This window comes from Tachysurus vachellii, chromosome 17, assembly GCF_030014155.1.
Source record: "Tachysurus vachellii isolate PV-2020 chromosome 17, HZAU_Pvac_v1, whole genome shotgun sequence".
Classification (NCBI taxonomy): Eukaryota; Metazoa; Chordata; class Actinopteri; order Siluriformes; family Bagridae; genus Tachysurus; species Tachysurus vachellii.
In genome coordinates, this window is record NC_083476.1 from 6,761,513 (window position 1) to 6,776,264 (window position 14,752).

Consider the following 14,752-nt stretch of genomic DNA (forward strand, 5'->3'; position numbering starts at 1 on the left):
ACATGGAGAGGTAAAGAAAGTGTTTGGTGTGTGTGTGTGTGTGTGTGTGTGTGTGTGTGTGTGTGTGTGTAGTGGATGGTGGCTGGTCCGGGTGGTCTCTCTGGTCTGTGTGCAGTTCAGAATGTGAACGTTGGCGAGGTAGAGAGTGTGTAAACCCAGAGCCCAAACATGGAGGGAAGGCGTGTGATGGAAGTGCGCTGGACACCGAAAACTGCACTGGAGATCTGTGTACTCAAGGTGTGTAATTGTCCCTTCCACATTATAATCAAACAGCTTGTTTGTAAATTCTAGAGCTTTAAAGCACTTCTGTAAGTCTCTGGATAAAGGTGTCTACCAAATGGCATAAATGTAAATGTGTAACTTCCTATAGTTATTATTACACCTAGTGGTCAAACTTTGAAACTGCAGCAAGCACTAATAAAGGACCCACTGGGTCTGGACTGGGGGCACGGTGGCTTAGTGGTTAGCACGTTTGCCTCACACCTCCAGGGTTGGGGGTTAAATTCCTGCCTCCGCCTTGTGTGTGGAGTTTGCATGTTCTCCCCCTGCCTCAGGGGTTTCCTCCGGGTACTCCGGTTTCCTCCCCCGGTCCAAAGACATATATGGTAGGTTGATTGGCATCTCTGGAAAAATTGTCCGTTGTGTGTGATTGCGTGAGTGAATGAGAGTGTGTGTGCCCTGCGATGGGTTGGCACTCCGTCCAGGGTGTATTCTGCCTTGATGCCCGATGACGCCTGAGATAGTCACAGGCTCCCTGTGACCCGAGGTAGTTCGGATAAGCGGTAGAAAATGAGTGAGTGAGAGTGAGTGAATCGAACAGACAGGGCAGTTAATGGGTGTGTTGTAAAATTAACTAGTTTATATACAAGAAATCTAAATATACATTTGTTCATAAGCATTGCATACTCTTATCAATAATGTGTGTCTTTGTCTACTTGCAGATCCAAACCTCCTGCATGATTTAAAGGTTCCTCAAGGTAAGCCTCTTTGAAATGTGTGTATTTTAATATGTGTTTTATTTCAGCCCATACAAGAAGGAGTGCTAAACAAGGGTCAGAAAAGAGGTAAACTATATATATATATATATATATATATATATATATATATATATATATATATATATATATATATATATTATATATATATATATATATATATATATATATATATATATATATATATATATATATACATACATGTATATATATATACATACATGTATATATATAAAAGCAAGGCCATTTAGAGGAATAGAAATCGTAGTAAGACTTTGCAATAAATAAGAGAGACACAACTAATTATGGTGAAACACAGAACAGGTAAGCACATTAGTGTTAAGACAGTGGTAGAGACAAGAAGGGAATATGATAGAAACCAAAGCAGGAAACATAAAAGCACAAAATGACACAAAAGAAGATTTTATTGTGTTGCAGAATACTTTGAGAGGAAATTTGTGACATGTTTTTTGTTTTTTATAATCAATTACTTGATGTCTCAGGAGAAAAAATAAAATTATTTGCAGCAATTTGCAGATCTGTCTATCTATCTATCTATCTATCTATCTATCTATCTATCTATCTATCTATCTATCTATCTATCCATCCATCCATCCATCCATCCATCCATCCTAATCTAATCTCTTTTTGCCAGCAGTGGGCTCTGGGTTACTGATCATAAGCATCTCCAAGCTACCAGTGTTCGGCCCCTAAGCAAGGCCCTTATGCCTCTCTGACCCTGCTGACCCTGCACTTCATAACAAACTGTCATATGTGAAGAAAATAATTTCGCTGGGTTCTAATGTATTTGTGGTAATGTATATGCTCTCTTTTTTCTTGTATCTATCAGCAGAGGCTGAGGTCAGCAGTGATGTGGCTTTATATTCAGGCCTGGGAGGAGGTGCAGTTGCCGTAGTGATGCTGATTGTCATTGTCACACTGTATAGGAGGAGCCACAGTGAGTGCGGCGTCGATGCTATCGATGCTTCTGTGCTCACTGGAGGATTTCAGTCCTTCACCTTTAAGAGCAACACCCAAGGTGAGACCATGACCATGACCAGGAATTATTTATTCATTAACTGATTGATTAATTACATTTGAAAGATACATAAAGCTAAAGCATGTACAATTATGCTAGTGAAAATGCTATTGTAAGCTACTTGAGGGAAAAAACATTTCTTAACGTCAGATTTGCTGTAACATTTTTCCATGTGTATTATCCTCATAGCTGACACATATAGACAGAAGCCATACTGTCAGGTTCTAAACTGCACAATGCACACTAAGTAGTTAACCTAAGTAGTAATAAAAGCAATGGAATACTAATGGAAGGGTAGTATATGGATCGGGATGCAGTATATGAACTATGTGATTAGTTAGTATTATAAAAGTATTATAATATTATTTTATAATTATAAAATACATTTGCAGTTATTAGTTCGCTTATATAGTGAAATGTTGAACTCATCATTTATGGCATTTAGCAGACCCCCTTTTCCAGAGTGACTTACATTTTTATTTCAATTTATACAACTAAGCGATTGCATGTTAAGGGCCTTGCTCAGGGGCCCAGCAGTGGCAGCTTGATGGACCTGGGATTTGAATTCATGACCTTCTGATCAGTAGTCCAACACCTTAACCATTGAGCTACCACATCCCCTACCACATCACTATGGTGAACTATTCACTGTAGTGAATATTCATCTTCCTCTGTGCTCTTCTTTCTTGGTTGGTGCATGATGATATTTGAAGTTTATGAGCTGCCAAGCAATCTAGCTACAAGGGTTGCAAGCCAGTGACTTCTGTGTCGGTCCCAAGCCCGGATAAATAGAGAGGGTTGTGTCAGAAAGGTCATCCAGCCTAAAAAGTGCCAAATTTAAACATGTGGATCGTCAGATAGGCTTTGAGTCCCTTCTTGCTTGCTATGGTGATGGACAGGTTGACAGATGAAGTCAGACAGGAATCTCCATGGACAATGATGTTTGCGGATGACATTGTGATCTGTAGTGAGAGTGGGGAGCAGGTGGAGGAACACCTGGAAAGGTGGAGGTCTGCTTTGGAAAGAAGAGGAATGAAAGTCAGTCGTAGTAAGACAGAATACATGTGTATGAATACATGTGAATGAACGAGAGGAAGGGAAGTACAACAGTGAAGTTACAGGGGGCGGAGGTCAAGAAGGTGAAGGTGTTTAAGTATTTGGGGTCATAGTGTAACGGGGAGTATTGGAAAGAGGTGAAAAGGCAATTGTACAGGTGAGTTGGAGTGGGTGGAGAAAATTGTCAGAAGTGTTGTGTGACAGAAGAGTGTCAGCAAGTATCAAAGAAAAGGCAGAGATCGAGGTAGCAGAGATGATATTGAGGTTCTCATCAGGAGTGATGCGGATGGACAGGATTAGGAACGAACACAGAGGGACAGCTTAGGTTGGCTGGGCTAGATTGAGATGGTTAGACATACAGAGGAGGGAGATGGTAGAAGTATGTTGAAGATGGAGGTCAAGAGGAAGACCAAATAGGAGATATATGGATGTGTTTACAGAGTAAATAAATTTAATTGGTGCAAGAGTAGAGGATGCCGAGGATAGAGTTAGGTGGAAACAGATGATTTGCTGTGTTAAAAGGAAAAGCAGAAAGTAGAAGAAGAGGTGATGATATCAAGCCAAATGCGGCCTGACAAACCTGACACAGAGGTTTTACACAATTGTTACACCAAAACTATTTTTATTTACACCAAAAAGTATTTTTTTTATGTTTTTCGTTTTTTACAGAAATCTTAAAAATCTGTGATGAACTAAAAATAACGTGAACGTCATCAAGTGTGGATAAAAAAAAAGAGATATAAAAAAAATACATAAAAAATACAGTTTGTAACAACTGAGCATCATTTCTAAAGAATTACTAGAGAACTTAATCAAATGCTCATTTTAATGTTGCAGGACACAACACAACACAGCATCGCACAACAAATACAATCTTTTATAACGGTTGGTGTGACTGCAGGGTAATTGTGCCCCAAGTGGTAGTTATGGTAGTTATCAAAAACATTTGTTAGCAATACCGAAGCTCTTTACTGTGTATCTGAACACACAAACACACACTCTCTCTCTCTCTCTCTCTCTCTCTCTCTCTCTCTCTCTCTCTCTCTCTCTCTCTCTCTTAAAGCTCTATGTTGCTCTATTCTGCTTTGTGTAAACTCTCCCACTAGGAGGATATGATGGTGATGGCATTCTGTAATGGAGTTTGTTTACTGAAGTAGCAGAAGAACATGTAGCCATTGTCGATTACAAAGCACTACTAAACATTACTGCATACATCTGCAGACACACACACATTTAAAATGCACTGTGCACAAAACACTACTAAACATTACTGAATGCATCTGCACACACACACACACACACACACACACACACACACACACACACACACTTAAAAGCCACTATCATGCATAAAACATTACTAAACTTTACTGCACACATCTGCACACACACGCACACACACACTATAAACACACTATCATGCACAAAACACTATTAACTTTAATGCACATCTACAGACACACACAATCAGACCATTAGATTCTTCCACCATAATCACAAACACTAAACTTCACTGCCATTGTGTGCACCCAGACACACACTAAAAATGTGCCATCATCAGACTCACACACACTTCTAAATTCTACCACCTGCTCGCACACAGACACACCACGAACAACAAAACTGCACTTTACTTCCATCAAACTGTCTACAATGCACCCAGACACAGACATACACACAGCTCTAAGTCCATTTGCCAACACCTTGAATTTACAGTTTTGCAGTTCATCAAATCATTAAACACACACAAACCTGAGAGCTTTTCACTAACAATTATTTGAGCAACAATTGTTTTTCAACACACATCTCACCATAACTGTCATTATGGCTTGGACAATGTCTTGTGCCATGTGCTTTTGTTTATGTTTTGTGTTTTCACTTGTGTTTGCTCTGCCCATTACTTAGCCCGTTCTGCACATCTGGGCATAAAGCTAGTAAGAATGATTGTTCTAATTGATCTTAAAAATGTCTAATTTTGAATCTAATCTCAGAGCAACTCTGAGCAAGGAAAATAAAACAACTTTTACCTTAGAGAGGAGGCGGGGCTTAACCCGTTACTAGGTATGACACATTTTTTGAAGGCTGTGATTGGTTGTACAATAAAAAAAATATATGAGCGCTTTTAAATTATGATCTATTATAAGCCTTCACTTTGTCTCTATGTTAAGATATTTGAGTCTATATCGTATAGGGATCACATTCCTGACCGATCATATTAGAGATGCGCTAATATCTGTACTGTATGTTATAAATGTAATAAATGTAATGTAAATGTAAATGTAAACATCTCTGACACAGCAGAAATCTCACAGAGACAAATTATACCATGTCAGATGTCATCTCTAATATGATTGGTCACAAAAATAATCCCTACACGATCTAATCTGTATCATCTTATTAACTCACTATCATTATTAAATATTGTATACAATACATTTCTTCTCTCTCTTCACCTTAGAAGCAAGCCTCTTAAAAGTCTTCCAACTACTCCTAAATCTTTTTGACCTTATGAGCTCCTTTAAGGGTTAAGATGCTTTATGAATAACTTTTATCTTTACTAGGATCTTCTCTTCAATTTTAAGGGGAAACGCCCACATTTATATCAAAATTCTTAAGTTTGTCACTAGAAGAATTCTTTACACTAAGAATTTTCATGAATGCGGGTCCTTACAGTATGTTTATCCCCTATTTATATCTGTTGATTGTGTGTCTTTTTTGCTAAGTTCTTGATTTCTATCCCTGACATCCCAGTGTCCCTGCCTGACACTACCTTTAAATTCAGTATAGAATGCTTAGTGGTTAGCATATTTGCCTTGTACCTCTGGGGTTGGAGGTTTGACTCTCACCACTGACCTGTGTATGCAGAGTTTGCATGTTCTCCACGTTTCAGGGGTTACCTCCAGGTACTCTGGTTTCCTCCCCTATGTTTTGTAGGCTGAAGGGTTTTACTAAATTGTCCGTAGTGTGTGATTTAGTGTGTGTTTGTGTACTATGATAGATTGGCTTCCAGTTCAGAGTGTCCCCTGCTTTGAACCTCGAGTCCCCTGGGATTGACTCCAGGCTCTTTTGACCCTCTGTAGGATAAGCATTTAATGTTGGGAGCAAATATAAATCTCATATAATCTCTTGTAAACCAAGATGGCGGCGCGGCAGTAGCACTAGCTTTCAGAACAGTGAACAGGGCGCCCCTAAGAACAGCAAGGGCCAAACTGTCCTGAGACCTCAGAGAAGCAAAGCGCAGACATGCCCAGACAATCCACAACCACTTCCAGGACAGCGGAGACACCCGGCGCATAGGGCAGGGCATACAGCCGATCACAAACTACACGAACTACAGCTTCACCTTGTAATAGTGATGCCTCCCTCCCAGATGCGCTGAATGATATCTACACATGGTTTGAGGTGCAGAACAACATAGCGGCAAAGAAGACCATCCTTCCCCGTAACGATCAGGTACTCTGTCTATCCATGGCCGACACGAGAAGAACTCTATGCAGAGTTAATCCACGGAAGGATGTTGGACCAGACAACATTCCTGTCAGGGTGCTCAGGGAATGCGCAAAACAGCTAGCGGAAGTCTTCACTGACATCTTAAACATTTCCCTGAGCAGATCTTTTGTTCCTATGTGCCTCAAGACAGCCACCATTGTCCCCGTCCCAAAGTCTACAGTATCCTGCCTCAATGATTATCGTACAGTCGCACTCACGCCCATCATTATGAAGTGCTTCGAGAAGCTCGTCATGAGGCACATCAAGACCCAGTTACCACCCTCACTGGACCCTCTACAGTTTGTGTATCTTCCAAACCACTCCACGGATGATGCCATTGCCACGGCCGTTCCTTTATCCCTCACCCACCTGGACAATACTAGTACAAAACAGTACTAATTAGTATTAACATATAGTTATACTATATTACATTAAAGTTGTGTGCATTTTAGTTTTAGTACCTCTGATTTAGAGGTCTTCACGGGTCCACTTAGATCCGAAAACCCGAGGTCTGACCCGAGACCCGAGCGGGTTTGGGTCTAAAAGTTTCACATGTTCCTCGGACACGGGTCGAGTATAATAATAGCTGCATTGGGTCTCGAGTAATTTAAAATGAATGTGTTTTTACCAAACGGACCCGAGAAGACCCGAACTACTGTATCTCGTGTGTGTGCATCGACTCGAGTCCTTTTCCAACCTCTCCTCTGTCTGCCAAAACCAGTTGCGACATTGTGTTGCTGGAAGTAAGCTAATTTTTGTTGAAACAGACCTGTCAACCAGTTTTGAATCCACGCTGTAGCGATTACTTTTCTGTCTGACTGGTGCGTGCAGGGCTGCATCAGTGTGTGCAACATTCGGGTCCAGTCGGGTTAAAAAAAATTGCCAACCGATCGGGTCGGACTCGGGTCTAGTTTGCCCCGATGCAAAAAAAGAAATAACTCCATAAAGGGCACAGCTTACAGTGTGTGAAATTTAAATTAATTAAATAGCAGGTTTTTTGTAAATTGCACAATTTGAAGCAGTCAAGATTTACATTAGGTTAGAAGAATCTCCTTGTAGGTAAATTTACATGAACTCAGGAGCACTCTTTTTTCTATTTTTGTGAATATCAAATTTCATTTGCAAATGCGACCAGTGTAATGACAGACAAACAGAAGATAGCACACAGCTAAGGGATGAATAACAAAACCACCAACAATAACAAAAAGAGACTCGAAAAAATATGTCAGTCACTGGCATGTGTCAGACCTACAAAATGCAGTGAGATATAAGATAATCAACTCTCACAGAATATCTCGCTCTCTCTGTCACACACACACACTAAACATGCCTCTCAGTGTGCTATGCCACGATTTCTGGCAAAACACTGAAGTGTCTGGCTGAGAAGATGTAGCTTGGGGATGATTTCTGTGATATTGTTGCTGTAGTACCAGAACACCACTTCAGGGAACGTTATTGCAGGAATGTAGAATTGAATCTTCCCAGCACAGCTCATTTTATCTACCTCATACTGATCGTAAACAATCGGATGGAAGAATAAAGGAAAATTGCAAAAAAAATATATATATATGATGCCAGGATTGTGAGATGATCTGTTTATGTTAGGAGACACATTGCTGTAAACCGAGCCAGATTGCAAAGCTGTATTATATTTCTTATGGGGGCCATTTCTATACTTGCATACAGTATACAGTACATCTCACTTTTACAGTTTCCCTAACTGGGAATCTAAACACTTGTGATGAAACGGTCAGATCCTTTTTTGCAGAGGCAAGACATCGGTCATACTAACTCACCTCATTTTCGCACAAAACAGGGAATGTTGCCTCAACGTTTTGTAAAGGTCCTTAGAACAAATCGTTATTAAAATTATGTTTAAGGATTTCTTAACATTGTTATTATGTTGGCTTTGTAGAAGCCAACATTCTGTTTTCCTATTTAAGCTTAGACAAAAATTTCTAAAATTGAATGCGGCCTAGAGCTTTCGAGCCACATGCACCAAATTCGGATATGTTTAGATACCCTGGTCTAAAGTTTGTTGCTATTACTTTTTTAAGCGATCCGAGTACCGGTACTTCCGGTACCGGGTCTCAAAATGGCCTTTTTTCCCATAGACTCCCATTATAAACTTTGGAGGTTTATAACTCGGCAAGCTTTTGAACTATCTACACCAAACTCGGCCAGCTCGTTTAGGGTGATACTCTGAACAAACTTTTAAATTAGTGTACCGACTGGCCTTCCGGTTGTGCCACAGCCTCGCCCTCAATATATGCAAAATCAAAAAACTTTTTACAACATGGACATGTGACATATCAAAACACTCAGAACAACGAGGGGAACTTCCTCACGTGTATTCTGATGACGTCACATGAGGTCACGTGATGTCACGTGGAAATAAAAAAATTTGCACAACATTGGCATGTGATATATCAAAACACTCAGCACAATGAGGGGAACTGCCTCGCGTGTATTCGCCGGCCTTTGCGAATACTTGCCTCGTCAAAGCCAACATCAAAATTTGTCGCTTTGACAGGGATGGGTTGAAGATTCATGTCAGAAACTTTTTTAATGCTGTCTTTGCTGGATTTTACTGATACTTTACACATGTGGACAAATTTTTTGGTATCCTTCAATTAAAGAAAGAAAACCCCACAGTGCTCACTGAAATAACTTAAACTGTCAAAAGTAATAATAAATAAAAATTGATTAATGAAAATCAGACATTGCTTTTGAATTGTGGTTCAACAGAAGCATTTGAAAAAATAATAATAATGAAACTGGCTTTGACAACAATGATGGTACCCCTAGAAAAGATTAAAAATAATTTGACCATAGGGACATGTTAAACTAAAGTGTGTCTTGTAATTAGCTTTGCATGTGTCTTTATTTCACTATTGTGGGTTTTTCTTTTTTTTAATGGAAGGGTACCATCAATTTTGTGTGTAGATCTTAAGTTGCCTTCCACATCATGCTACTGTACCTTTAATAGAAGTTCCCTTTCTACAGTATGTGACACTTCGGTAAAATTCTAGCTAATACACTTATATCCTCTCATGAAGAGGACAGTGAAGGTCAGTTAGAACTTGCAAAGCAAAATAAAACTGTTTTCTAAGTACATGGAGGCAACTTTGAAGTGTCTCAGGTAAGACAATAAAAGAAAGGGACTTGAGCATTTACTCAGCAAGATAATTCACAAAGGAAAGGGTTGTTTGATTTTCTAAAACTTTTAAGGAATCCAGGGGTATTTTAAGGAATCAGGAGGTAAAGCTTTAACTTTAGGCTTTCTGCTACTGTAAAACCCTCAGGACAGGTTGCTTTGCACTTTAGGATGCTTTTGTAATAAGTTCCGTTTTTTTGGAATTCAGTTCAATAGAGATCACAATCTGAACATGTGATAACAGGAACTATCTTGTTTCATGGTCATTCCATAACATTAAATGTTAATATAAATGGATAAAAAGTATAACATTTCATTCTTTAATAAATAAATATCACAGTCACAGGTAATTTGGGGGGTGTAAGATAAATAACACACTTCAGGATGTGCTGTTATTGGAAAATAATCAGCTTCAGGTTGGTACGGGATTGGATTTATATACCAACAAACCATTTCATTGTCAGGGATCAGCCCGGACTTTCGGCCATGTGCTGTTGCTGTTATTGTTGTTGTCACGTGTCTGCCCCACCTTCGCCTGCTCCTCCCTGTCTCCACACCTGATCCTAATTGTATCTCATTGTCTTTTTGTATAAATGTGAGCAGATTCATTGGTTACGTCTAGTCAAGGTTAGGTCTCGTCATTTGTATTATCGTAGTCCTCGTCATTTACTGTCTTTGTCTTTATCATTTATTAAACCCCATTCATTTGAAGCTATCCTGTGTACGGGTCCGTCTCCTTCCTTCCCTGGTTGTGACATTCATCTATAGTTAGCATTCTACATGGCATTTCAAAAAGCCAAATACATATTTGAATAAAGCTTAAGTTTAAAGAAAAGATTTGATGGATATAACCTTTGAAATTCCAGCAGCTGTTCAGTAGAAATCTTGCACTATGTTTTGTTTGTTTTTTTAATCATTTGAGTGGAGTCTGGCTAATTTATCATAGTATCTGTACTAACCCAGAATAATTTCCCTTTCAATTTCCAAGTTCTCCTTCCACATGTTTCATACTTGCGTTGTTCACAAAGAATCTGAGACCAACACGTGACAAATTTTCAACAAAATATTTCATGCAGCTTGCAAAAACACAGTTTTGACCTAGTCATCGACAATGGTCACATATATCAAAAACTAGCTGGACAAACCCTGTGTCCTGGATCATTTTAGGCAGAAATATTAAAGCAGACATTTAAAAATCTGTCATGCTTTTCCAAGGATGATGAAGTCAGGTTAAAAATAGGTCACTCCTTTTCTTTTATTGTGATGCTTCATTGAGCTGTGCCTCAGTTGTTTTCTTTTCTGACTAACATGTTTTGTCTGCACACACTTATGTAGCATGAAGCATCTGAAAGTTGGCAAGATTTGTTAGACATTACGTCAGTTCTTCAGCAAGACTTAATAAAAGCGGTATGTCAATAATAAAACGGGACATGACAGCAAAGGACTGTACAATGTTTTATTCATCTTATCCTACAATAAATATTTAAGAATTTATTAAAGATTTATTAAAGAATGATGATAACTACATTAACAAAATTCCTAAATCATTTGCCATTATTTTCTCTTGAAGTTAATAAGACGAATAAAGCATAGCTTGTAATGTTAGCCAAGAAACACTAAAGTACAAAAACCTCTCTTGAAGATTCACGTGTCAGGAAACTGGACACTTCTTTCATTAATGCTGAATAAATATCTCCGCTGAGTTTACAATAATAACAAATATAATTATTTGTTATTTATCGTAACAATGATATTGCATTCGTGAGTCGTTTTAATTAGATTTTCAGAAAATGGGAAGAAAAATGTAAATGAATTAAGAATCTTTCTATAAAAAATAATAATAATAAAAACATTTAATGTCTACACAAAAAAATTAAATATTGTTAGGAACAGAGGTTTAATATCTTAAACAAAATGTACTACAGGTTCACCATATGTTAAGAATAAAGAAATATATTTATAAATTCTCCACGAAGTTTGATTGATTTATTAAAGTGCCTGACCTGGGGACTCCAAAAAAAGAGCTCTAAAGTCAGCTAGAATTTCCCTGGCACCATACATCACAGACTGCCAGCTCAAAACATTCGAACCATCTTCCTCTTGTCCTCTCTTATCAACGAGGCATTTCCACCCACAGAACTGCCACTGACTGAGTGTTCTTTTTTCTCGTCCCATTCTGCCTTACGATTAGCAATTTCTGAAATACTCAACCCAGCACATGTGGTACCAACAACCATGGCACAGCACATTTACCCAATGGTGATTGCTGAACATTAACTTAAGCTCTTGATCTGCATAAGTGGGCAGATATACAGAAATTCCTATATAAAAATGGAGGGTGAATGCATATTTTAACTCAATGGGATGCGTAGATTTAGGCTATTGGTGTTCAGAAAAATGGAATTGCATGAGATGCCTAATTAATAGAATGCAGATATTGCACATTTCCATGAAACATAATGTCCCATTTTGTATCGTCATACATTATGCCTCCATGTATCATTACACCTCTAGTACATAGAAAAGAGCTTGTGATTATATGTGAGCACCATTCTTTTGTCCCAAACACCAGATAAACGAAAGTGTATCCATTACAGGTCTTTTATAAACGACTCGGGTCAGAATTTGATCTAAACTTTTTTTTTAATCAGTTTACTGCTTCTCAGTATGGTGTCTATAATAAAATGTCAATTTTAAAAACCTGTCACTTTTGGACAGCACATGCAGGTTTCTCACAGGTTTCTTTTCCCACAAACATAGATGATTGCTTCACACATGGCATTCTGATCACATTGTTGTGTCATTAATATATTTGCAGAAAATTAGAATAATGATATTATGACATATGCAAATACAAAGTGTGGCTTTATAAGCAGCTGTAGCTGTTATTTTAATGGGTATTTTATTCAGCATGCAGAACCAGAGTCTTTGGTTTCATTTTTTTTCCCTTCTAATGGTCTTCCATCAAAGACACAGTGATTTTCTGTTGTTGTTAGTTGTAGTAGTAACATGACAACATGCCCTGTAGTGATAAAACACTCCAATATTTCTTTCAGTGCTTCCAGTGATACATGAGAGATGGACATAAAGTAAACTGAATATATTTATTTTGTGATGATATGTATCTTTGTGTTACTGTCTAGTCTTAGGGTCAATGATGGAATGCGCAACCACCACTACCCTCTATTGGCTTCTCCTTTCCACACCTTTATAACTTTGCCTCCAATGACCTTTATGCCCTTTTTCCACCAAGGCAGTTTGAGTGCTGGTTCAGAGCCAGAGCCTAATTTAAAATCAGCTCTTTCTTTTTCGACACCCAAAGCACCAGCTCTGAACCAGAAAAAGTGGTTCTTAACTAGCACCAAAACATTGCTGGTATAGACTTTAGAACCACTTGTGTCAGGGGCTGGGGCGGGGTTATTGTGACCAACAAAACAAAAGAGAACTTTAGTGCCATTTTTAAATCATTTTAAATCAGGATTTGCCGTGTTTGGATGCCAATGTAGGTTCGCAAAGCCATGAGCATTAACAGTAAATCAACATCCGTCATTGTTGATGTTGTGTTTGGCGCTGCTCTGTTAATGTTGCTATATAACATTGTATACAGTGATGTAAGAATTGGCACTGTGATGGCTCTCTAGCCCATGGAAAGGCAGACCGGTTCTTAGGAGGTTCGCCAGTAGAACCAACTTCAAACCAGCACCAGCACTAGCTCTGAACCAGCACCCGGTTCTTTCTGGTGGAAAGGGGGCAACAGAGGGCACACACTCAAAAAATCCATTAAAAACATTGCAAACCCTATATTTTGGCTAAAATTGGTTAACATACCTTGGTGTCAGTTGGAAATACATTCATGTCCCTCGTCCTCTTTACTGGCAATACTGCCTGGCATGGCTTCAGTCAACCCCTCTGGCTTTACTAGCAACCCAGTGGTCATTTCCACAATAAAGATATGGTTTCAATTTAGGAAGCATTTTAAATGTCTTACTCCCGCCATGTCAAGTCCACTGTTGAGGAATTATGCGTTCAAACCTGCATTTACTGATTCTATTTTCACTTTATGGCATGATAAGGGCTAAAATGTTTTAAGGATTTTTATAAAGATGGGGTTTTTCGTTCTTTCACAAATCTAACTAGTGAGTTCAACCTCCCACCTTCACATCTTTTTAGGTATTTCCAAATTAGGAACTGAGTAAAAATTTTATTTCCTAATTTTCCACAAATTCCTCCCGAGCAGACATGGGACAGTCTTTTATGGTTGAATCCTTCACAAAGATCTTTAATTTCTGTACTATTCTGTCCTACGATCATTTAGCCTCTAGGATGAAGGAGGCTTGGGAGAAAGAGTTGGGTTTGGACTTTGATGTTGACTGGTGGGACTCTGTTTTAAACGGCATTCACAAAGCCTCAATCTGTGCCCGCTTGACCTTAATACGATTTAAAGTAGTGTTCAGATGTCACTATTCTAAAACCAGACTATCTCAAATTTTCCCTAATACAGTTGATGTCTGTGACAGATGCTCTGGTTTGCCCTGTACTCTTGCACATATGCTTTTCTTTTGTCCAACTCTAGGAAATATCTGGCAAACTTATTTTGACACCATGTCTAAAGTGCTCCTCAAAACCATTAATATTTCTCCGCATGTAGCCATTTTTAGTACTCCTCAAGAATACCACCTCTTTTCATCTGTGCAGTTAGAGGTCCTGGCTTTCACTTCCTTGATAGTGAGACGCCATTCATTCATTCATTCATCTTCTACCGCTTATCCGAACTACCTCGGGTCACGGGGAGCCTGTGCCTATCTCAGGCGTCATCGGGCATCAAGGCAGGATACACCCTGGACGGAGTGCCAACCCATTGCAGGGCACACACACACACTCATTCACACACGCAATCACACACTACGGACAATTTCCCCGAGATGCCAATCAACCTTCCATGCATGTCTTTGGACCGGGGGAGGAAACCGGAGTACCCGGAGGAAACCCCCGAGGCACGGGGAGAACATGCAAACT

General features: G+C 39.0%; 1 protein-coding gene across 2 annotated transcripts in view; it reads left to right on the forward strand.

The window, feature by feature from the left end:
* The window catches only part of unc5da (unc-5 netrin receptor Da), a 198,458-nt gene that overhangs the window by 164,876 nt on the left and 18,830 nt on the right, over positions 1–14,752 (forward strand). The window contains exons 7-9 of one of the 2 annotated variants that reach the window (XM_060890757.1): positions 73–237; positions 942–977; positions 1,846–2,034. In XM_060890757.1, coding sequence (XP_060746740.1) covers positions 73–237; positions 942–977; positions 1,846–2,034 — 390 coding nt within the window. The remainder of the gene's footprint in view (positions 1–72; positions 238–941; positions 978–1,845; positions 2,035–14,752) is intronic. The other variant, XM_060890758.1, reaches the window with a different exon arrangement.